Below are 23,745 nucleotides of genomic sequence, written 5' to 3'. Positions count from 1 at the left end.
AGAAAGGGTTCAGAGTATTTTCTTTTTTTCCTGTGTCATATGTGGCAGCACTGTTCAATGTTTTTTGAAAACATTACCCACTGTAGTATGTGACGTGTGAATAAACTCCAACTCTGTATCAACAACACTGTTGTGTAACTTCAGTTAAATACTTGTATGTGTGTAGATTAGAAAGAGGTAAGAAGGATCTGCAGTATTTTATGAAGTATTAATCGTACAAAGGTCAGTTTTATACAAGTAGAAGTGTGTATTTACCTGGTAGTAGGCTGTCAGTAATGGCTACGCCCGTCTATTTGGACTGGTAGATCTCGGCAGACTGGCAACTTTAAAAGTAGCTCTCGGTTCAAAAAAGGTTGAGCACCCCTGCCATACATTTTTGCATACATTCACATTACATATTTATTCAGTATGATAGCTGTCTAACAGAAGTTAAATTAATTTCTCACTTATTCTGACAATGTACTTAACCCCAAATAAAATAACCCAATAAAAAGAGTTGTTAAATAATAGTGAAATCACGTTGTAATAACAATAACTCATCTCTCTCGAGTTTTCTTTTCTGACCGTGTCAAGTGTCCTACTTGGGTTGCCGTCCGGAGTTGTCCAATATGGCGGACCATCTTGCACATGCGCAGTTCAGATCGAGCAGGGGGACACACATAGATATATATAAACACTAGATGACTCACCCGCGCTGCTGGCCAATGGAGACCGACGTTGCCACTTGGCCGCCATCTTGCTACAGGCAGTGCTCTCATTCATAATATTATGGTTTACTATTTAAATAACCATAGCTTGCTCAATTTTCAACCAATTTTCAAACGGTTTGGTTTTTTATAAACATCAAAGATGTAGTTATGATACTGCATACTTATAATCATGGACTTTCATATGAAAATAACATTAATCAGATAAAGCAATAGCTATACACACACACACACAAGGTATTTATATTAAATAGTTGCCGGTGTATATATTTCCATTAATTTTATTATATTGTTAATATTTAAAATAAATTATAAATAAATTATAAAATTAAAATACATTTATATTTTATATATAAAAATCGGTCTCATGTTACCACTCTGTAAACCAAGAGTTGTTAATTTAGCAATGCCTTGAAGAACAGGGACACAACTAATGACAATAGCATATGTTGGTATATTATTTAGATATTCACACCTTTATCAGAAGAACCAAACCAACATAAAATGTGCTCACAGACAGGCCAGTTCTGTCTAATTTATCACAATTATTTTTGACATGAGATCTTCATATCATCCTAGTTTTGTATTTAGTTTCTAGATTTGTAAACAAATCCAGAACCTTTGAAATATGTTATTGAAAAAAGACCAAGAATAATATAAACTGTACCATGTGTCCTTTTGTGTCCTTCTGTAGTCCATTTGTGGTTTGTCTTGTCTCACCCCGGCTGATATATCACAAAATCCACTGTTTAAATTGTTCCCTATATTGCCCCATGTAAGGTGTCCTTGGGTGTTATGAAAGGCGGCCCCCCAACATAAATGTATTATTATTATTAAGAAGAACAACTTGGTGTGGTGTGGAGGGGATGTAGGAAGCAGGAGCAGGTGGGGAGAGATGGGGCTTCAAGGTTCAAGGTTATTTGTTTTAAATGTGTCTTGGAGATAAGGACCAGCTGCACACAATAAAATACAGTATAACACAAAACCAATAAGACACACGGTGACACATGGCACACCAACAATCAATCATCGTCCAGCCTCAGCTTGGGTATTCTTTCACAACCAAGTTATGGGTTTATTAGACTGAGCAAACATAAACATATGTGGTGATCCCACGGGTTCTTGTTTGCAGACAGCGGCGATTGGAGCATCCGTAGGCTGCACAAAAGTCCGGCATAGTCAGGTACTTCTGTAAACACAAAGCCAGCAAATTCCTGTATCATAATGCAAGATGCAAGATGACAAGCCAAACCACTTGGAAGAAATCATGTGTAACTTAAGTTATGTTGAAAAGAAAGAGCAGTTCTGCCTCTCCCACTGGTGTAAAGTTGCTGGGTGAACTTTGTAATACTAAGTCTCACTCACAGCCTCTTGTTATTAGCCAGCTAATAAATACAACCACATACACAAAGAAAAGCTGCAATTTCAACATGTCCAAGCATCCTGTATCATAGCCATGCTAATAATGTTTATAATAAACCAAACCGTTTGTAAATCAGTCAAGATTTCAGCAAGTTACGAGTATTTTTGTGCAGATCACTCACCTTACAACAGCTACCATAACGCGAATCAGAGTAACTGTTGACTGTAGCAATATGGCGGCCGGTCAGCTACGCTAGAAAATCTCCCATGAGCCATCTAGTGTTTATATATATCTATGGGGACACATCCATGGGACAGATCGGGTAGTGACTGACTGTACTATATTCGGATTTTCGCTTAGCGGGCTAACTTCAGGGAAAACTCTGGGTTTCCGGTCCTACGACGCTGGTTCTCTTTTTAGCGGGCTAGATCTCCATGGTAACTTATGCTGTGCGGCTAACCTGCCCCGGAGCAGGGGGGTATACTACGAATCTAGTTCAACCTATCCTGAATATGTTTGGAGTTATCCGGTTGACTTAATCCAAAACAAAGCCGCTCTCACTAAACTGTCCTACAACGCTGGCTATCAACTCGTTCGCTCAAGCCAGCCGTGTCCTATCTAGTTAGGTGCGCGTTCACATAAAAGGGGTGGTATCTGGAGCATTCGACCAATCACAAACATGGAGAAGCGTACTGACAGCGCAGCGTCATACTTCCTGAATGAAAAGTCAACTATAATATTAGACATATGAAGAAGTTAAACTTTAAACATCCATGACTTAAACACTTTATCCAGGATCAAAGCCACATAGCTGCACCTGCAAGGTGAATACAGCTGGTAAAAGAAAAAGTGTTTGAATGCGTACATTAACAGGTTTATGATATCACTGCCCCGTCCAAGACACGAGTGGATCTGACTTTAATTACATTTGACTCAAGTGTTTCGTCAACTTAATGTGTTGCTTAAAATAATACTTATGCATACAGTATGTGACACTGTGAGTGTTGCACAGCCAGATACGGCTCAGCTGAGTTTAACTTCTTCATATGTCTAATATTATAGTTGACTTTTCATTCAGGAAGTATGACGCGCTGCGCTGTCAGTACGCTTGTCCATGTTTGTGATTGGTCGAATGCTCCAAATACCACCCCTTTCATGTGAACGCACAACTAACTAGATAGGAAACGGCTGGCTTGAGCGATCCACTTGATAACCCGTGTCGTAGTACAGTTTAGCGACAGCACGTATGTTTTGGATTAGGCCAACCGGCTAACTCAAACATATCCAGGTTAGGTTGAACCAGCTTCGTAGTACAGGGTTGCGTTCCAATAGTCAATTTAGCTTAGGAACCTTCCTAACGGAGTGAAATGACCCGGAAGTACGTCACTGGCAGCCATGATAAGTGCCGTTCCAATTCTCTAAATGAAAGGAAAGGAGGTTTCAAACTTCCTTTATAACCTCCTTTAGCTTAGGAACCACTGGACCTCCCTTACCGAAAGGAGAGGAGAAAATGCTGCCCCACAATGCATTGCAGCCGTAGCGTTTGCCGTCACTCAACAGTCGGCCGTTCACGGAAACAACCGATTATGACCGAGAAATTATAGCATGAAAGTTACGGTGCTTATTAAGCATTTTAAAAACGTATGTGGTAAGTTGCCAAAGTGCTTTGTTTTGAACGTTCATCAGTATTATAATCAAAAAGAGAAATATGAACGTTCGTTTTTACTGAAATGATCAAATAAAGTCAACATCTCAGTCTTTACTGAGCTGTGTGGGGTTTGTTCAACTTTTAAAAGATGTTTGAATGGTGATATACACAGTGATAGATGTTAAGGACTAACGTTTATAATAAATACATTTGTATTGATTTTAAGATCTTTTCATAGTTCATACAATCATACGTATTGGGATCATTTGTATTAATGTGGACCGGAGGGAGAGGGTGACGAGCATAAGTTTCACTTTCCTTTTTTATTTCAATTCCAACTTTGGTCATGAAGAATATGTTTCTCTGTTGTCCCCGTTCATAAAGCATAAAGCATCAGAGCACGGTGCCGAGTCTCTAGATGAGTTTACAGTAGTCCCTCGTTCTTATTAAACATCCATGTTGTAGTCCGCTGTATAGAAAACTGTAGTTTCCATAGTTTCCCCACAGCAGCAGACGCACACATGACGTCCGCTGGCGCATCATAAACACGTTGGATAGTGAAAGTGCATTCGGATTCTCTAAAGTACCGCGGTCTCTTCTCCTAAGTCCTTTTGAATTCTCCTATCCACTATCCCTTAACCTCGTGACGTTTCACTCAGAGGTCAAGGAATAGGAGATATGGTTAGAATTTAGGAGCTGATTTTTGGATTATCGGAACGCAACCCTGGGACTCATCTAGAGACTGCACCGTGCTCTGATGCTGTTTCTTTATGCTTTATGAACGTGGACAACAGAGAAACATATTCTTCATGACCAAAGTTGGAATTGAAATAAAAAAGGAAAGTGAAACGTATGCTCATCACCCTCTCCCTCCGGTCCACATTAATACAAATGATCCCAATACGTATGATTGATGAAAATATCTTAAAATAAATACAAATGTATTCCTTAACATCTATCACTGTGTAGCCTATATCACCATTCAAACATCTTTTAAAAGTTGAACAAACCCCACACAGCTCACTGTGAAATGTTGACTTTATTTGATAATTTCAGTAAAAACTAACGTTCATATTTCTCTTTTTGATTATAATACTGATGAACGTTCAAAACAAAGCACTTTGGCAATTTACCACATACGTTTTAAAATGATATAATTTCTCCGTCATAATCGTTTGTTGACTGTTGTGTGACGGCAAATGCTGCGGCTGCAAGGCATTGTGAGGCAGCATTTTCTCCTCTCCTTTCGGTTAGGGAGGTCCAGTGGTTCCTAAGCTAAAGGAGGTTATAAAGGAAGTTTGAAACCTCCTTTCCTTTCATTTGGAAATTGGAACGGCACTTATCATGGCTGCCACTGACGTACTTCCGGGTCATTTCACTTGGTTAGGAAGGTTCCTAAACTAAATGGACTATTCGACTTCAGCCAGGGTTAGAATTTAGGAGCTGATTTTTGGATTATCGGAACGCAACCCAGGCCTCTGGTAGTGACAGGTTGGATCCTGCAGCATCAGTACCAAGCAGCAGAGAGGAGCCGCTGCAGAGCTCTCACTCTGATCCAGTTTCAGGTACCAAGAACATTAGAGATGTACACTTTACCACTAATACACATACCTGTTGTGAGTCGTATATTTTAGGAAAACATGAGTCTTTGTAGAATAAACACTAACGTTGTAATGATAACGACAGTGAACGTGGCTGTATATGTTTGTAAATATCAGATTTAGAGCGCATGCGTGGAAGTTCACGCCCACTTTTTTCAAAAACACTTCCGTCAACCCACGGTTACTTTAAAAGATACTCGTTTTTATAGAACAAAATGTGGCGTAATTGAGACCCACGCTCCGATTTCACAATCATTATTTATATGAGTAAAGTGTTTAAAAACGGTTAAATCTACTTATTGAAATAAACAACACATGTAAAGGCGTGTAATTAAAATAAACTCCCCCCTCCGTCCTGTCATATAATGGTACAGTCTGTGTCGACGTCCTGCGCGGGAGCGGAAAACGTGCATCCTACTGTGGGGAAAAGAGCGTTGTGTTTTCCTGGTTAGAATTTGTGCTGCCACAACACTTTACGGAAATATAATTGTCGACTATCTTATATACATCATCACAAACTACAGGTCAGTGTAGCGGTTTGTTGCACACACTGAATATATCTGTACACGTTTTCATGACTCATTCAATGCGCCTCAACAATGTTTAGATGCATTGCACAACAAACGTTTAATTTTGTATTAACTTCATGCTGTCATCTTTTTCCAGTTTGCTAATACGTTCAGTATGACTCGAGATTGGAAACCTGGTGATCTGATCTTTGCCAAGATGAAGGGCTATCCACACTGGCCTGCAAGAGTAAGTATGGTGCTTTATCATAGGACTCTACCAATACTATGCATTTCTTTAAATACATCTAAATATGTTTCACTAAGAAAAAAATAGTAAAGTAATAATAGCTAAGCATAACCAGTTGAGAATATATACAATGTGTCACTTTTTTTTAATGTGGATATGTTTTTGTAGATGTTTGTTACTAAACATCTTCCTTATTTCTAATGCCCCTCCCAGATCGATGAAGTCCCGGATGGTGCTGTGAAGCCAGCCAACATCAAGTTCCCCATCTTCTTCTTTGGCACCCATGAAACGTTAGTAACTGACCGCTAACAATCTTTCTATTTTAGTTTAGTTTGATGGATCTTTATTATGGTGAAGTAGCATTTAATGTTTCACTTATTCTGGGTGGCCAGAAGAAAAAAAAACAGGTATTGAAGGAAATGCAGCAACAATCTGTTGTTGTATGGTCAGGTAAAACAAATCAATAAAACTGTTGCTATTGAGAAAAGGTTGAAAAACATTTATATGTACAGTGTTTACACAAGACACCAGCCTACACATAGGTGCTAAGGTGAAAGGGATCAGAGAAGAGAACACATATGTGGCAAAAATATCTTATCTTTGAATCATCCTTGCATTAGTTAGGTAGCTTTTTCTCGATTTAAGTTATTGTGCTCTGTTGATGGTTTTTCTATAAATGCGTCCATTTTTAATTATCGGCTGAATAGTTAGTGTCTGTATGCTGTTGTTTCATTTCACAGTAAACGTGCACTACAAGTACACAAAGTGTTAAATAGACTGACATTGTGTGTTATCTTCTTCAAACAGAGCATTTCTTGGCCCAAAAGATGTCTTCCCGTACCATCAACACAAAGAGAAGTACGCCAAGCCCAACAAGAGGAAAGGCTTCAATGAAGGATTGTGGGAGATAGAGAACAACCCGAAAGTTGAACTCACTGCACCTAAGGTACATCCTCCTCCAAAGACATTGTTTATCTTCCAGACATTTACCTAAGGCATCAAGCAAGAGTACTTCAGATCAGAGAAAGCTTTGACATGTTATTGAATTGTATCTTCATGTTGTAGCTTTTTACCTAAACCTACAGTATGAGGGCCACCGAATTAATTTGATATTCATTTTTAGCTACCTTGGTTCGGAGCTAGGAAGTTACTTTACTTTTGACCAATTTGTTTCACTTAATCCATTTATTGTATATTATTTGATTAAAGCCGGTGATCACTCACTTCACTGAAAAGGATTCAGACAACAGCCCAGAGGGAGAAGAAGCGGCCGAGGACAAGGTGACAAAAACCAAAGTATGTTTTTGCTCTTTAAATCTGTCATTTGAAAGTCAATATTTACACAGTCTGCTCCTGTGTCGTCAGCTTCTTTCTTCTTTTGCTGTTTTCCGTCTTATCTTCTTCTAAAGTGTTTCTGCTGCATACTGAATTTCATATCAGTGCAGGCCATAGCTTACTAAGCTAAAAGTGTCTTTCTGTATTACTAGAGTGGAAGAATTATACGTAGAGTGTGCATCAGAAGGAATCTCGCTAACTTTTCTCCCTTTGAAGACTCATTTACCCCACCACACTGCGTCCTATGCTGTGTCTTGGGTGCATTCAGGTTCCAGGAAGTGAGGCTGAGCAGGAGAATGAGAATGAGGAGGATGAGAATGAGGAAGAGGAGGAGGAGGAAGGGTCTCTGATCTCTGAGCAGAGTCCTCAGAACCAGGATGTAGGTACAATGCATGCTGGGTGATCTCATAAAAAGGCGCGGGTCGCCTTACCCCCTCCCTGTGAGAAAGCATGTGACACTTGGTGGTTTCTTTGACTGGTGGTTTGTTTCTGTTTGACTCAGAGTTCTTGTTGGTGGCCACAGACTTCCACTGGTGCTTGGAGTTGTGATAGAGTGCCTGCTTTGGGTTTTCTGTGTTAATTCCACGGGGATAATGTATTTTTCCTAGAAAACAGTCTCTGTGATGCTGCTGAAAATCAGTGAATAGAGTTCTTTATGTCCTTTAACAGCACAGCTGACTCTTGATCTAATTGATTTTAGGTTTGGGACATTTAGTCTTGTGTGACAAAAACAACAATTCTTCTTTGTTTTCACTCTCTGAGACCACCCTGGTAACTGTGTTTCTGCTTTCCATTTCCTGCCTGTCCCCGTCCTCATACTCACAACACTACTGTTTGCACTGAGTTAATTTGAATTTATTTTTGCATGGCTTTCTGTGTGCTAACGAGAAAGATAAGGTATGACTCTGTTTACGATTGTATGCATTTTCCCATGCTCTCTGCAATATTTTAATAAGTGATAAGTGTCTTTACAATATACACTAACCGTACCCAAAACATTACGTATACTATGCACATGTGCAATCCAGTGTGTAAAAGTAGAAGTGGAGCTTCTCATAAAACTACTATTTCATTATGAGGAAGCTATCCCAGAAATACCTTCTTTTTTTTTTTACTAGGTTAAAAGGTGTTGTATATTTTCAATCAGTGTATACTGTTAATATTAGTATATGCACTTTATATCTATTATGTATAGAATTTGGACACAGCTGCCTAAACTGACACGTTGACAATTCAGAGAGTGTAATATCGCAGTTGTGCACTAGATAGCGCTTTTGATCCAGAAATGTAAGTTATTGTTGAGGCAAGAAATCATCAAAGTTCTATTCTTAGTTCTCCACTTAACATGTACCGATGTTTTTCCCAAATTGCACGCATGAACGTGAACTACAAAAACAGTCAAAAGTCACAACTAAAGACTGTAATGAAATTAACAAAAGGGTTGCATTTTAGGGCTCGACACAGAAAGAATCCACAGATGTTCCCAAACCGAAAAGAGGAAGGAAAAAAAAGGTTAGTCGTTTTTTATTTTTGGGTTCTCTTTCAGTGAGTATACAATCTTTAAGAAACGGTTTGTAGGAAACATTTTGTAACATGGTTTGTTTTTTATTTTTATCCCAGAGTGATGCTGAGCAGGAGACTGAACAACAGGACGCTCCTGCCAGTCCTGCCAGTCCCTCAGGTACGCCATGTGACCTCTGGTACTTATAAGAGGATTGAATGTCTTTGTGTTGAATATAAGCATATTCATAATCTTTCACACATCATTCAAAATAAAGTATGTTTGACAGACAGGAGAAGGATATAAGCATATACTACCAATACAAAGAACTACCATGAAACACATTTAAAAAGAGATTGATTAGATTACAGATTGTTATGGATCCTAATTTGGGAAATTATTTTGTGACGGCAACATGTAGACGAGGCACATGAATACAAAATAGAAAATGCAAACATCAGTAAATCTATACATATTAACAACAATATATTTACTGTTGAATTGTAGGATATTGGCGAGGTATCGAACCCTATTTCTAAGTAGAATTCTGAGCAAACTCTTCTCTTTTTGCATACATTGGACGTGTGGTGTGTGTGTGTGTCCAGGTGCAGAGGGTTCTAAACGAAGAGGCAGGAAGCCCAAAAGTGAGAAGTCCCTTCTGCTCCAGCAGCAGCAGGACCAGCAGGGCTCAGGAAGTGAAATGTAACTACATGAAAACACACACATCATAAGTCTTGCCATACTTTCTTTCCGTGCACACAGCTTAGGTGGTGGGCACAGAATGATCTCTAAATTGTTTAATATGTATCGGTAGAGAGCTGGCTCCATAGCTCATTTGATTTCCTTTGAATTAACATTTATTTGTTTACTTATTCCTCAATTTTCCTTGCACCATTTTGTCACTCGCAATATTTTAAAACGCTAATTTATCTCTCGAGTCTTACGTTTGCTGTGTGACACGTTGTTGAAGGAGCTTCAGACTTATGGTTTTTGTCGCCAACAACTACACTGTCGTTTTTTTGCATATGATCATAAAACCTTTGATTCTTGAGTCTTACCAAACCTTTGCTCACACATTCAGGGAGACTGAGTCCGAGAAAAAGAGAAAGCGGTCACAGGAAGACAAGAACAAGAGTGGAGAGGAGGAGAAGAGAAAGAAGGAGGACAGCAAAGGAAAGGAAGCAGAGGGGAAGGAGCCGGAACCCAAGAAGAAGAAGAAGGACGACAGCTCCTCAGGCTCTGATGATGAAGAGGCAGGTCTAACATGATGCTTCCTTATTTCAAATGGGTGCTTACAGTCAGTAAAATGCTTTCACGCACATTCTTTATCCTTTTTATCCCAGAAAACCAAAGGCAGGAAGAAAAACCAAAACTCAGAAATGGACAAAGACGCGCGGCGACGGAAAGCAGATGAATTGAGAGAGTACGTGTATATACAACACCCATTGAAAATGACAAGATGATATCCTCATGTTACTTATTCTGGTTTGACAAACAGACAACAAGTGTTCAGATAACAATCATATTAAGAGGAAACGTTTGTAGAACATGAATGGATAATTTAACCCAAGAAATAATTTAAATGGATTATTAGAATACATGTTACTCATTTCATCAGCTACCATGTTGATACTGTATTTGACACTAATTAAAATGTATGACGATCATTATTAGAGGCTTATTTCTGACATGGTGTGGTTATGCTCTCTTGCAGGCCAAACAAAGACGATGGGAAGAACAATGAGGAGAGGACAGGAGCCAAGAAAAAGGGTCAGTTCTGTAGCTCAGATATTGAAACTTCCAGCAACTTCATTATCATTGGAAATGTTTAAGGAATGAGCCAATACTCTCAAAATCCTCTCAAATAACCCTATGAACGTGAGATCAGTGGAGGAAAACATGTTCAGTTCTATTTTAATTCTACAAGTCCTTCAGGTTTTACATTTTTACAAATGTAAATGAAGTCTTTGTTGAGTGTCTTGAATCAAGAACTTGACTTACTTTTCCCACAAATAAAAAAAAAAAGGTTTTGAAGCCTAGGTTTCCACAATCATTAAAACAAACTTCCGGATGTGTAAAAAGCTGCTGCCTGTTTGGAAACGTGTTTTTGAAGCCAATATCATTCTTATATTCACAGTCTGTTTAGATGGTAACTTAATATAATACATTTTATTTATTTGATCTGTTCCACAGAAATGTCAACTGACTTGAAGCTCCAGAGACTGCACAGTGAAATCAAGATTTCACTGAAAATCGACAACCCTGTAAGTTCTACTAACCACTTAGTTGGTCATAAATATACAATGTAATCTTAAAAGTGCATATTTTCCCACTGAAGACTTCTGGAAGTGATTATCTTAGTTCAGTGAATGAACGGAAAGATGAAATGAAGACAGAACAATCAGTTATTTATCTCGATTGACCATCAAATACAGTTACTATACTACTAATACTATAACTATTTGTGCAACGTTTCTGGAAGTTATTTATATCTTTCTCTGAGATTAGCTTCGTCACTTTTGACATGCACATCGTAAGGATGCAAATGGACACTAACGTTTGAACTCTATCGGACTGGACATTTAAAGGTGTCCTTTTTAATGCTTTTTGGCTTGTTTCCATTTCCTGTAGTGTGTTATAGGTTTTTGTATGTAAATGGTCTGCAAAGGCTAAAATCCCAAAGTCCCCTTCAGAGTGAGCCCCCACCTTCCTACCTGAAACGCCTCGATTGGACTCCTTAGTTTACTTCTGTAACATGATGACATCACTATGTAATACTAGCGCTTCTACTGGCTAGCGCTCCAACACATTGTACGTGATGGGCTAAGGGGCGGGACATCTCTAAGTGGTCACCAATCACAACAGAGCTGACCAGCTAACCAATCAGAGCGGACTGGGCTCTGGTTTCAGACAGAGGGTGAAAAGAGGTGCTGCAGCACAGGCAGTATGAGAGAAATAAAGAGCTTCTTGAACATTAATGAAAACGTGTCACAGTATACGCACAAATATGGATCTGAAAATGAGCAGAATAAGTCCTCTTTAATAAACCCTGCTTAATTTTGCTTTGTATCTTAATCATAACTCTGCGTTGCTTCCATGCCACTTGTGTCCCCTGCTCCCTCCTCACTAGGATGTGAAGAAGTGTTTGGAGGCATTGGATGAGATCAGCGCTCTCCAAGTGACGACACAACACCTTCAGAAACACAGTGAACTCATTGCCACACTCAAAAAGGTAGACAGACATCTATTTAGAGTCATACTGTTTGTAGAATGAAACTACACTAGCCAGTGTGTTTCTAAGCAATTTGTTCAGTGGTGAAACATGTTTTCATCATCTTCTAGATTCGCAGATTCAAGGCCAGCCAGGACATCATGGACAAGGCCACCATGTTGTATAACAAGTTTAAGAGCATGTTCCTGGTGGGAGAAGGGGACTGTGTGCTCAGCCAGGTGCTCAACAAGTCTCTAGCTGAGCAGCGGCAGCACGAGGACGCCAAGAAGGGAGAGCTGAAGAGAGTGGAGCAGGCCAAGGAAAACAACTCGGGTAATGATTGTTAGAAAATCTGTCATTTAACAAAAGAAAGTTGAACTCTTTCTGTTGGCTGGAACACATACAGACAGGCAATTATTCTTCCTGTAAAAAATGTGATTTATTCAGTAATTTGACGGTTTGAGGAATGTAATGAGTGAGAAAATGTCCTAATGCCATTTTAAATTATCCCTAATACCATTAGTTTACAATGAACCCTAAATATATACGTATGCAGTTCTTTAACAGAGTTTGCTATATTTCAACGTATCTACAGTAGCTCAGAACGGACAAACCAAACTCTGGCACTAGAGGGCCTTTCACATCTTAAAGTTACCTGAAGGCCACCGCTGATCTCATGCTTGTAAAGCTGTGCAGACGCCAGCCTCCGCGTGAGGAAGTGATATGGTAAAGATGGCCTCTGAGCGTTGGGGGAAAGTCCCACATGTTTGTACTCAACAACCCGTTACTGTAAGGCAAGGCAAGTTATTTATATAGCACATTTCAACACAAGGCAATTCAAAGTGCCTTACAACAATGAAAGACATTAAGAGCATTCATTTAAAAGCTGTAGTCAGAGAAAAGGAGAGGCAAGCGCAGAGGTATACACTGACTACACAGTTACACTTGTTGATGCCAAATTCTACACACGGTCCATTTTTAACAAATGAGACCAAATTCATAGATGACCTTCATATTTACAGTATGATTCCTGGAAATCAGTGGTGTCCGCCTGAAGGAAGGAACCACAGTCACATTCATTTCAGATTACAGTATTCAGCTGCAGGGCAAGAAGAGACGCATGTTAGGAACAGAACCGAGCCATACGTCTGAAGCAGAAAAAACCTTTAAAGTATTCTGCTTTTTAAATCAGGAAAACAATTAAGGAAGAGTAAACAAAACTGACAGAGCGTTTGATGCCAACTTCATCAGTCTCAAATGTCCTAGCCCTATAATTCACTAAATAATGAATAAACAATAGCCAAATAAAGACGTTAATGTTTCTGTAGAATCGGTCTGACGTTATTATTTTCAAGGCAAGCACAGACGTAGCTGTCATTGTAACAGGAGTGCTGCTGTTTTATACTTATTATTAAGTAAGATAATGAGGATTATAATAGTTGAAAATGTTAATTAAAGCGTAAAAGTTTCCATACTTTAGTCTTACAAGTGAGTATTAGTTTTCAGCACAGGGCAGTTTGTTAGGTGATGTTGCGTCACAAGGCGTTATTGATTAATCGAGTATGACCAGTTGGATCAAACCGACAAGACAACGGAGACATTGAAGCTTTGGGTTGGTTTCTTCCATCCCTTCCATGAAGACATCATAGGATCTCTGTGGTTAACATGCTCCATAGAAACAGGGTAATCAGAGTGCTGCAGCCACATCCCTGCTCTATTGGTTCACTTTATTTCTTTACGTTATGTACTTCCACTAAAGTGGGTCTCTGTGAAAGGTCTCTTTCTACAACAAGGCATGCCGAATGGATGGAAAATCCAGTTTATCTCCTAAGGTCTGGAGCTCACAGTGTGTGCCATCACATGCTGCTGTGAGTTCTCCTCACAGCAGGTTGTATTGATGATCTCGCTCAATAAGTCTATGTGTCTCTGTGTTCTTCGCCTAAAGACAAGATGACAAATGGTGATATCAGCCCTGAAGAGAAGAGGCTGGAAACTGAGAGAGAGAAGCTTCTGGAAGACACTTCGGTGGGAGAAAATCACAGGTAGTTGACCTAAAACATGGAAAGGACAACACTGGGGCAGATCTCTTTTGTTCTGTCCCCCTTTTCTTACATATATGACATGTTAATATCAGTTGCATTCAGAGTAAGGTATACATTTACAGTACAAAAGTCATAAAATACTGACCGTGCCTCAGTTGGTAGAGCTGTCGGCACATGTATTGGGGCTTGGTCCCCATGCGGGAGACCTGGCTTTGCCTCATGTCTGCCCCTTTAGACACTGTCACTATAGGTTTGCTCGTAGCATTACTCTAAAATGTTGTCAGAAGTTGTTGGTGTTCGAAATTAGCATCTTTAAACTAAACTTTTTTCGCAGTATTATCTGAAGGTCCCTTAAAGTACTACAAGACAAGAGTGTTTCAAATACATTGTAGAAGTTACTAAATATTAACCTGGCTGAGAAACATTTTCCAAAAAGTACACGATCTGCCATTTTCTTTCTTTTTTATGGTTTGGGAATACCATGTTAGTATATCACTCGGTACTTCCTTTTTTTCTTTTGTATTTTTGTACTGTTACACATTTTCAAAGTGTCATTCATTTCCCTAAAGAAGCTGGGTATTGTATATTTTATTGAAATATTTTAAAGTGTGGATTAGTACACATTTGGTGCTCTAGTAAGCTGTAGCTTCAGTGTATGTGGGATTGGCTCAAGATTAACTATAGCAACCATGTGCATTGTTTTCAAACAGGTCATCCAGTGAAACTGTGTAGCTCAATAACTTCATTTTTATATTATTTTAGACACTGGAGGTCTATGTATCACAAGAGTCTTAACCTTTATCTTGATTGTCTTTGACTCTAGTGGCCCAAAAGATCAGGAAGAGTCCACTTGATTGTCCGACCTGCCTGAAGAAAAATACATTTGCTGCTGTTCCCGCACAACCTCTGTCCGATAGACTGGGGTCTCTGTCAAGTTCCGTTGGATGACTGAAATGATCACTGGTTCCCAGTTTACTCACTGTTAGTAGGTGATGCTGCTTGAAGGTTTCAGTACATTTAATCCCCGAGATAGACTGACATCATGTTTTATTTTTTTACTTTGTGTAATCCTTACCTTTCAGACACATTCATTAGTCTTAATTTATAACTTTGTAAAGAGTAAGAACTTGTAGATCTGCAGCACCTTAAAATTACAGCATGCTCATTCCTATTTTTCATTTGGAGTAGATTTTTGATTGCACTCATTCATTTCATATACATTGAAATCGTTTTTGACATTTGCAGAATTCACATTTCAGAGGATTTGTGTACTTAAAAGCACAATTTTCTCAAAACATGTTAAAGTGTCTGTTTTTAAGATTTGTTTTTAACGTAGATGTAAATAAGAGTATTTCTGTGTCTGTCTGATTACCTGTTTCAGCATCCAATAATAAAGTAGTACATAGTATCCCTTTGATTGCACAGAAATGATGTTGTATCCAACTTTTTACCAGACTTTGCCCGTATCACCACCAGGGTTATCGATGAAACCTGTTCCATTTGATCCTTTGACTTCTTCAACTTCCACTAGACTTTTTACTATGAATGGTGGGGTTTTTGTTATTCTTAGGTTTTGGTTATTTTTGGGCAGTATTTTAATCAAAAGCAGATGACTGCGTCTTAGTTTTTTGGCTGTGGGTTTTTAAATACATTTCATCCTTAAAACTCAGTTTCAAATGTTATGAGTTCAAGTGTTCAAACTCTCAGCCGCTTCATCAAGGCTGGTCCTGTTTGGTCTGATTTGTTGCGGCTTGGCCGTATGAAATTGAGTTTTAAGGATGAAATTAATTTAAAAACCCACAGCCAGGTAAGGATTTTGTAAGTAATAAAAATACTAAATGGTTGCATCTGCATTGTTGCGTGAATGGTTTACAAATAGAGAAATCCACAGCCCACAGTAGAATTAATTTCCAGTAAATGTCACTTTATTTTACACAAGTCGGAAAATCAAAGCATTAACAGGTGAAAAAATGAACAATAAACTTTGAAAAAATACATTTTCATAACTTTCTCTCTTAAATATAATATTTCTCTGAAATATAAAACAATCAACTGTATTTTACAGCATTATGAGTGATCTGAGCATGAACAGCCTTAGTTAAATGCGCCACGGTCCACATAGGGGAAGGCCTGGAACTCCCCCAGCTTGTTGCCTTCAGTGTCGAAGTGCAGCATCCGGAAACACTTATCACAGAAGAGGCACGGGTTGCTGGGAGCAAACTGGTCATTGGTAGTAACCCATCTGTGAAGAGACAGAAGTTAAAGATGTTCACGCAGTTTGAGAACCCCAACATTGGTTATGCACAGAGGTGGAAGAAGTACTCGACTACTACTAGTTATTTTACTCAAGAAGAAGTCAAAATACTACAATGTAAAAATACAAAAGTATTGGCATCAAAATATACTTAAAGCACCAAAAGTCAAGTACTTTGTGTGTAATGTCCCATTTTAAAATCATATTAAATTACTGGATTATTATTTTTGATGCAATAATGTGTTCATGACAGCTGGTAAAAAGTGGAGGTACTTTTAATTACTTTATATACCACTGCTAGTTGTCTTAACCGTTAATAATATTATATTATGTTTGTTTATAAGATATATTTTATAATGGCTAATAATCTGAATCTTTAAAGTAACTAGTAACTAATTTTGTCAAATAAAGGTAAACAAAAGTACAATATTGGCTTCCAAATGTGTTGTGGACTAGAAGTATAAAGTAGAATGACATAGAAATACTCAAGTTAAGTACCCAAAAATGTTACTTATATTACTTGAATAAATAAATGTTCTAAATCTTTTTTTCGCGGGTTATGCATGTCTGTTACACACCTTACGATGTACACGTGGCAGACGGCACACTTCTGGGTGGAGACCCTGTGCTTGTGTGCGAGTAGAGGATACAGCTTCTTGTCCAGGCAGTCGTCCTTATGGGTCAGTCTGAAATATGCAAGGAGAGGAAAAAGGACCAGGATCATTTTCTGAAGTGGGATGAGAACACAGCTTTGTCCCACATTTCTGGGATTAAAAGCGCCTTTCAAATTGGCCTTTTACACATCTATCAGGGCTGTAGCGTCTTGTGAGAGCAGTTAAATCCGGTCTGACAACGAAGTGCTTTATTTCAAAAGGTTGTGGTAATATCACGGAGATTCAGAAAGCGTGCTGACAAATCAAACCCACCATATGTAATGGGTATGATCGCTGACAGTTTCCATACCAACATGTGCTTCTGACTCAAAACAAGCACCTGATTTATGATTAGATGCGACTAGATAAAACGACCTTGGATAGCTTCACTGGTCCTTTGATGTGCCAAATTGTAATTCACAGACATAGCTTCAGGAAGTTTTCACACTTTAGAACATGTACAGGTGTGTCTCATATTGGTACAAAACCACTAATTATCATGTAATGAGCAAGCAGTTCAAATGAATGTAGGATCATTAGGTTTGACAAACAATGAATAAAACTGTTGGATGTCACTAATATAATAAGACTTCAAAAATCTCAGCCATGCTAGCAGCTTTTACAAATATAACAATGCCTGGGAGCTAGAGCCCTGTTGTGCTTTTTGGGGGTTTCTCTTTCCTGTAGTGTGTTATATAGGTTCTGGTTGTGTTTGGTCTGCAAAGGCTAAAATCCCAAAGTTCCCTCCAGAGGGAGTTTCTCTACCACACAACCCCCCCCCCCCCCCCCCTGCCTGAATGCATCCTAATGACATCACTGTGTAACACTCGCACTTCTATTGGCTAGCGAAGAAAGTGGCCGTTTCTCAATCTCGAGGATACTGGCTTCCAAACCAATATTTCAAGGATGCTACGTCATCGAGTGCCGCCGAAGGACTGTTCCAATCTCCAGCATACTTGGAATTCCACCGAGGCCGCGTCCTTAGTTTGGGGGAAATTTCGAGGCTGCACATGGGTAGACTTCGCGTCCTTAAAATCCCCACAATGTTTTGCACACGGAGCAATTTCAAAAACCCTTGTGGAGAATGGCTGAACCGACGCAGCACACATTTAAATGTAAGTATGTAGTGGCGTAGAACATGTGTTGGTAAATATGTTACTTTGTTACATTTATTTGTTATCACCAAAAATGTGTTCCGTGAAAGTAAAGCAGGTTCATAATTAGATAGACATCGTGAGGTATTTATTTTCGGTACAGTTTATGTTGAAACCGTTAGAGAGAGTGGCACACTTGTTAGCCTGTTCCATTCTTCTTCGTTTTCCGAAGCCGTGGCTTGGAAGCATACTTGCTTCGTTAGTACGCGACTACCAAGCCAGCATCCTCACAATTGAGAAACACACAGTGAGGGTGAAAAGAGGTGCTGCAGGACAGACCATTTTAGAAAAATAGAGATCTTTCTGAACATTAAAGCATGTAGAAATGTCACAGTAGAGGCACAAAATACAAATATGCAACCTGAAAATGAGCATAATAGGGCCCCTTTAAGTTTGATCTACATTTGAACATTAATCTCTAAACGAAATGATGTGCCATTCATTGTGTGTATTGAGATATTTTACTGGATAGTTGAGAATTTTGACATGCCAAAAAAAGTAAGCACCATTTATACTTATTACACCTTTTAGTAACCGCTGTTTAACAGAAGTAAGAAATAAAAACAACACAGCACCGACTGACCTGACGTCTGTGATGATGACGAGGTGTTCGCAGTCTCCCTGATGGCAGTAGAGGTACGGGAAGCCCACTTTTATCTTCAGGTCCACAAATCGTGTGTCCTCCATCTTGGCCTGGGTGTACGTTGGGAAGTTGCGGTCCTTTGCCCATTCAATGGTAGTTCTGTATCAACGACAAACAGAGGGGTTCTTCATAAGATCCTCAAAGAAGTACTTCCAGTTCAGTTTCCATATCTTTGTATTCTAATTCTGAGAATACTTTTAAGATGGAAGTACAATGTTCTGCCCCTTATTTTCTCTGGTTTCCTTATCAGCACCATTACTTAATTTTAGTAAAAAATGTGATTCAAATAGGCAAATTCATCTTGACCTGAACAAGAATGTCCTTGTTGTTGTTGTTGTTATTGTATAAGCTGCAGAGTTAACCAAAGGGCCACAGAATGTTGAATGAGAATGTTTGTAATGAGAACAAGAGGGCTTTATAGAACCTTACAGACAACATTGAAAATAAGGCTTGAATGTGTGAACAATTCTCAGAAGTGACAGTGTAACAATTGAGATCCTACTCGTAAGGTGTGTGTGTGTGTGTGTGTGTGTGTGTGTGTGTGTGTGTGTGTGTGTGTGTGTGTGTGTGTGTGTGTGTGTGTGTGTGTGTGGTGTGTGTGTGTGAGTGAGTGAGTGAGTGAGTGAGTGAGTGAGTGAGTGAGTGAGTGAGTGAGTGAGTGAGGTGAGTGAGTGAGTGAGTGAGTGAGTGAGTGAGTGAGAGAGAGAGTGACAGATACAAAGGGGATGTTTTTGTCTTGCCATAATTGCAACGATATTGCATGTTTATATAGTCACAGTTATTGTTTAATGAAGTTGGAGCTGTAATCATTTGATCTTCGTCATGGGAAAGAAGCATGTTGTTGCTGAAATATTGTCATAAGTTACCCAGGATGAGAGAAGAGAAGTTCATTTCACTCTCAGTGTGTTTCAGATTCTGGCAGGGTTTTTTTGTGGACATCTCGAGCAAACTACCTGCCCTGGAATACAGCTTGAATTACAACAAGCTTAAAAGGGTTAATATGCTCGATGACGACCACAATTAACTGCCTATCCCAGTGTGAATGTTAACTTTGGAGAGAGCCTGGCAGGATGTTTCCCCGCTTCCTGCCCTCATACTGTGTTAAATGAATTATCTCCTGGCTGTAGCTCATATCACTCCATAGACAGCAGTGTTTCCCCTACCATTGTCTTGGAGGGGCGCTGCGCCCCGCCAACGGAGCCCCGCCAACGGAGCCCCGCCAACGGAGCCCCGCCAACGGAGCCCCGCCAACGGAGCCCCGCCAACGGAGCCTCGCCAACGGAGCCCCGCGCCCCCCCTGAAATTCAAGTTGTTGTAAAAATGTATATATATATATATTTTTTTTTAATATATATATATATATAGCACCATATTGCAACTAATCTATATCTACTGTCATTTTTCACATTGAACATGTGCTCTTTTATTAAATAAACTAAACGCTTTCATTTTAAGTTGTGAGTTTAGTGTTTTTGACCCTAAGAAACACTGATGCATTAATCAATAACAATAATCCACAGCTCCTCTCTGCTCCAGAGGATTTACAAAAAAGATATCCCAATACCACCGAGCCCCCCCCCCCCCCCGCTCAGGCAGCACCCCCCCAATGCAGTAAACCTTGGGGAAACACTGGACAGTAAAGTGGTTTTAATCATCTTATCTCAGAAATAAAGTACATTTGTCAAATACTCAAAATGTAAAACTGATCAGGCAAAGCATCAGCAGCTGAATACAAAAAGAGGGGTTGAGATTAACCAATCGTTCAACTTATCAGGGGGAAATACTTACATACTGGTGTCCTGACACTCGGGATATCTCATGTCGTTGTAGAAAACTCCTTCGAAATAAAAGAAAGCTGACTTGAAATGATCCTGAAACAGAAGACATGAAAATATCAGTTGGTCTCAAATGTTTTACAGAATAAACACCACACAATAGATACTTTTAATATTAAATCATTACATTGATACAGTATGTTTATGTTCAGATCTTGCTTGTAATTTCAGATTTACTAAGTATGTGTGCTCACCTTGCTGATGAAGTCTGGAGCCATGTCCGGCATGTTACTGAACTCTCCGCACACTTGCAAGTCGCTGACGCAGCAGATGGCATCCCTGAGCTCTGCCAGCGTGTGGGAGCCCATCATCAGCACGGTGATGTGGGGTCTGACATAGCAAAACTGACGGGGGGATACAGTGAATATGTCAGTATAGTGGAAACTTATAATTAGGCCTAGAAAGACGGTTGTATTTGGAAGATTTTGGGCCCTCACTTTCTCAAAAATAGCCGGGTAGTAGACGTTGATGTTGAGAATGATTTCTCCTTCAGCGACCATGTCATCCAGTGTCTCTGGTTTCTTACCGAAAGTTAAACGCTCCTAGATATTACAAAGATAATATATTAACATTTGTCTGCTCTGTCATACAGAACGATATTGAATGTACTCCAATGGACCCACCAGTTCATCAGCGTAGAGGTCGTGTCTATTCTTGCTGATTTTCAGGGTAGCTCTGTAATCTTGTTTCTTCTTTCTTTGTCTGTTGAAAACAAAATGACAGAGAATTGAATTGGTTCACATACGGTTGGTTTGTCCAAGACTAAATGTAAATTGTAACAACTGAGGAGGAATCCTACATTAGTGTATTCAGCGTCGGGTCTGGAGGAACAACGTCTGGGTCAGGAGGCTGATCCTCCGGATGGCAACGAAGTGAATCAAGACTTGGAAGAAAAACATGAGTCTGTTACCCTTTGGTACAATTTAATGTAGCAAAGTAAGCAATGTGCAAAGTAGTTTCAGTGTGCTCACTACTTTGAAGTCATAAATCATAGCAAAACATTATACACACATCAACGGGTGATGGCAACAATGCATTTAGTAGTCCACCTTCATGTTATCAACAGCTTTATTTTTTATTATGCTCATTATTTCACAGACAGTCACTAAGTAAGTTTTCTGAAGCATAGTATTCAAGTATGCTTTTCATGGTAGGCTACTTGTGTATGTCCAAGTTACATTACTTTATACTTTTATTTAACTACCATTAAGAGGGAAAAACTGTATGTTCTGCATTTATTTTAAACATGTAGCTACTAGTTACTTCTTATATTGACTATAGACTGTATAAGCCCCACCATTACCAGCTGAAACATTACAGTCATTCACTTTCTTTTTAATTCTTAATTCAATCATACATTTGTCTGCATGTCTACTTCTACTTTTGAAACTTAAAGTATATTTAAATGCTATGTGTGTGTCCTTATTATTGTACTTTTACTTGTACCAGAGTATTTAAACGCTGTGGTTATAATGGTATATCTACTGTAACAGAAAGTGTGCATCACTTTCTTACTTCTGCCCTCACTGATGCTTAATCATTGAAGTTGTTTCTGGTATTGCAATCGATTATTTCAGTGCAATTTCGTAATGTTTTGAGCACATTAAGAAGACAGGATGGACATGATAAGAAGAGACGCTGAGTGCTAAACATTTAATAACACACCATCGTATTTTCAGTTTGCACGTTCTATGGTGTCTACCTGCAGACCGTCTTGAGCTCAGCCATGGTGTCCGCGCTGATGCCCATCTCCTCCGCGAAGAGAGCGTCAGAGGAGTCCTGGTCCTCCGACTGGAAGGAGAAGTCCCCGGGCTGCAGTCTGTTCAGCCACTCGGTCCTGAACGAGTCGATATGAAATATGTTGGTGTTCACATCAGTGTATTCATAATCTGGGATGTTTGTGATCGCGTTCTTCGAAGCCGCCATGTTTTCCTGAATGACTACATCCGAGCGTTGAGGATCATGGGTAATGTAGTTTTTCTCAATGATGGTTCCAAAAGGACTGCATGTGGATGGTTGAAAAATACCAGGTTATGCATATATATTCAGATTTGTTTTCAGATATTTCATACACATTTTAATACATTTATTTTAGCTTTATTTATGTATGTTCAAAAATACATGTGTCTGTAATCAATGTTTTTGCGAGGGGACCCCTATTCTCAAATCTGCTGTAAAACTGATTAAAATGACTAAATGATTTCATATTTGTCCAGTTCCTTGTGCAGATTTGAAATGCTCATTATCTTTTCTATGATCAGTGTTAAAAGTAAACACGTCGTAAAGAAGCTTCCTAAATAGTAGCGTGTGGTGCAAGCAGCAGAAAGTCTTAAAACCATCAGTAATTTAATAGTTGGGCAGGGACATCACATGCATGCAAATAACTAGAAATTATAACCAAAGCTACGTCTATCATCCCTTGTCTGAGCGAGTGAAGTTAAACCAATATGACATGGAGCAGCTCAAGGAATTTTTCCCTAGAGGAGTTGAGTCATTTGTCATGGTGACACACCTCTGCCTCTCCTCTCCCTTGATTCTCACAGTGGCAAAGCAACTGGTTGAACTTTATTTTTCTATTACCATAACTATTTCCATTGAATGCAACTTAATGTAGCCTACTTAACGGCACTTAAGAGAAACATATTGTTTTTTTATTCTAGATCAGTAACCTACCAGCTCCATAAATAACAATGGGTTTAAAAAGAGTAAATCAGTGGGTTCAACAACAAAAAAAGCCCTTTTGGGGTTTCTTGTTACATTTTGTTTATGAGTTGATACTAGTAGTCAGAGAAAACGTAAAAACCTACCCCATTAATGATCTCATCCACACAGTCTTATCATGTGACCATTTTGACCCCTTGGTTGGTAATCAGTGGAATACGCTACCCATATTGAATGTAGATAAACCAGCCACAAATCAGTACATTCATACCTATAAAAGCCTGCCTCATTATTAACATTGCTATAATGTCATATTTATTGAGTACTTTTTTAATTTGTATTCTTATTTATGTACATTTTGCTGATGATACTTGGATTTTC

General features: G+C 39.1%; 2 protein-coding genes across 6 annotated transcripts; one reads left to right on the top strand and one right to left on the bottom strand.

The window, feature by feature from the left end:
- The first annotated feature begins 5,011 nt into the window (after positions 1-5,011).
- psip1a (PC4 and SFRS1 interacting protein 1a) lies at positions 5,012-15,592 on the top strand. Of its 5 annotated transcripts, none has more exons than XM_034230232.1 (17): positions 5,012-5,283; positions 5,986-6,075; positions 6,289-6,365; positions 6,883-7,021; positions 7,285-7,371; positions 7,679-7,789; positions 8,863-8,922; positions 9,031-9,091; positions 9,517-9,613; positions 9,993-10,164; positions 10,255-10,334; positions 10,626-10,681; positions 11,105-11,175; positions 12,042-12,143; positions 12,254-12,455; positions 14,068-14,164; positions 14,988-15,592. In XM_034230232.1, exons 2-17 carry the CDS (start codon positions 6,004-6,006, stop codon positions 15,016-15,018), a joined length of 1,515 nt encoding a protein of 504 aa, XP_034086123.1. In that variant the 5' UTR covers positions 5,012-5,283; positions 5,986-6,003; the 3' UTR covers positions 15,019-15,592. The 5 variants fall into 5 exon arrangements, with proteins under 5 accessions (XP_034086123.1, XP_034086124.1, XP_034086122.1 ...); XM_034230233.1 differs by lacking the exon at positions 5,012-5,283 and adding an exon at positions 5,694-5,843 and having other exon boundaries at positions 7,285-7,356; XM_034230231.1 differs by lacking the exon at positions 5,012-5,283 and adding an exon at positions 5,694-5,843.
- Positions 15,593-16,067: 475 nt separating this feature from the next.
- snapc3 (small nuclear RNA activating complex, polypeptide 3) lies at positions 16,068-23,537 on the bottom strand. Its single transcript, XM_034230236.1, has 10 exons — positions 23,511-23,537; positions 22,406-22,705; positions 21,503-21,586; positions 21,327-21,405; positions 21,141-21,245; positions 20,898-21,047; positions 20,657-20,739; positions 18,809-18,967; positions 16,997-17,104; positions 16,068-16,406 (listed from the first exon to the last, which is right to left on the bottom strand). Exons 1-10 carry the CDS (start codon positions 23,525-23,527, stop codon positions 16,259-16,261), a joined length of 1,233 nt encoding a protein of 410 aa, XP_034086127.1. The 5' UTR covers positions 23,528-23,537; the 3' UTR covers positions 16,068-16,258.
- Between the last annotated feature and the right edge of the window lie 208 nt (positions 23,538-23,745).

This window comes from Gymnodraco acuticeps, unplaced genomic scaffold (genome assembly GCF_902827175.1).
Source record: "Gymnodraco acuticeps unplaced genomic scaffold, fGymAcu1.1, whole genome shotgun sequence".
In the NCBI taxonomy this organism is placed as follows: Eukaryota; Metazoa; Chordata; class Actinopteri; order Perciformes; family Bathydraconidae; genus Gymnodraco; species Gymnodraco acuticeps.
Note: the sequence above shows the minus strand (reverse complement) of the source record. Positions and strands in the feature narration are given on the sequence as shown.

Excerpts from the sequence above, each read along its gene's own strand:
- snapc3 (XM_034230236.1), bottom strand. Across the intron at positions 20,740-20,897 it reads CTCCAGACTTCATCAGCAAG|GATCATTTCAAGTCAGCTTT; the intron begins GTGAGCACACAT and ends CTTCTGTTTCAG. Across the intron at positions 17,105-18,808 it reads GTCATCATCACAGACGTCAG|ACTGACCCATAAGGACGACT; the intron begins GTCAGTCGGTGC and ends TGCATATTTCAG.
- psip1a (XM_034230232.1), top strand. The coding sequence starts at position 6,004 with ATGACTCGAGATTGGAAACCTGGTGATCTGATCTTTGCCAAGATGAAG. Across the intron at positions 7,372-7,678 it reads ACAAGGTGACAAAAACCAAA|GTTCCAGGAAGTGAGGCTGA; the intron begins GTATGTTTTTGC and ends GGGTGCATTCAG. Across the intron at positions 10,165-10,254 it reads CAGGCTCTGATGATGAAGAG|AAAACCAAAGGCAGGAAGAA; the intron begins GCAGGTCTAACA and ends TTTTTATCCCAG.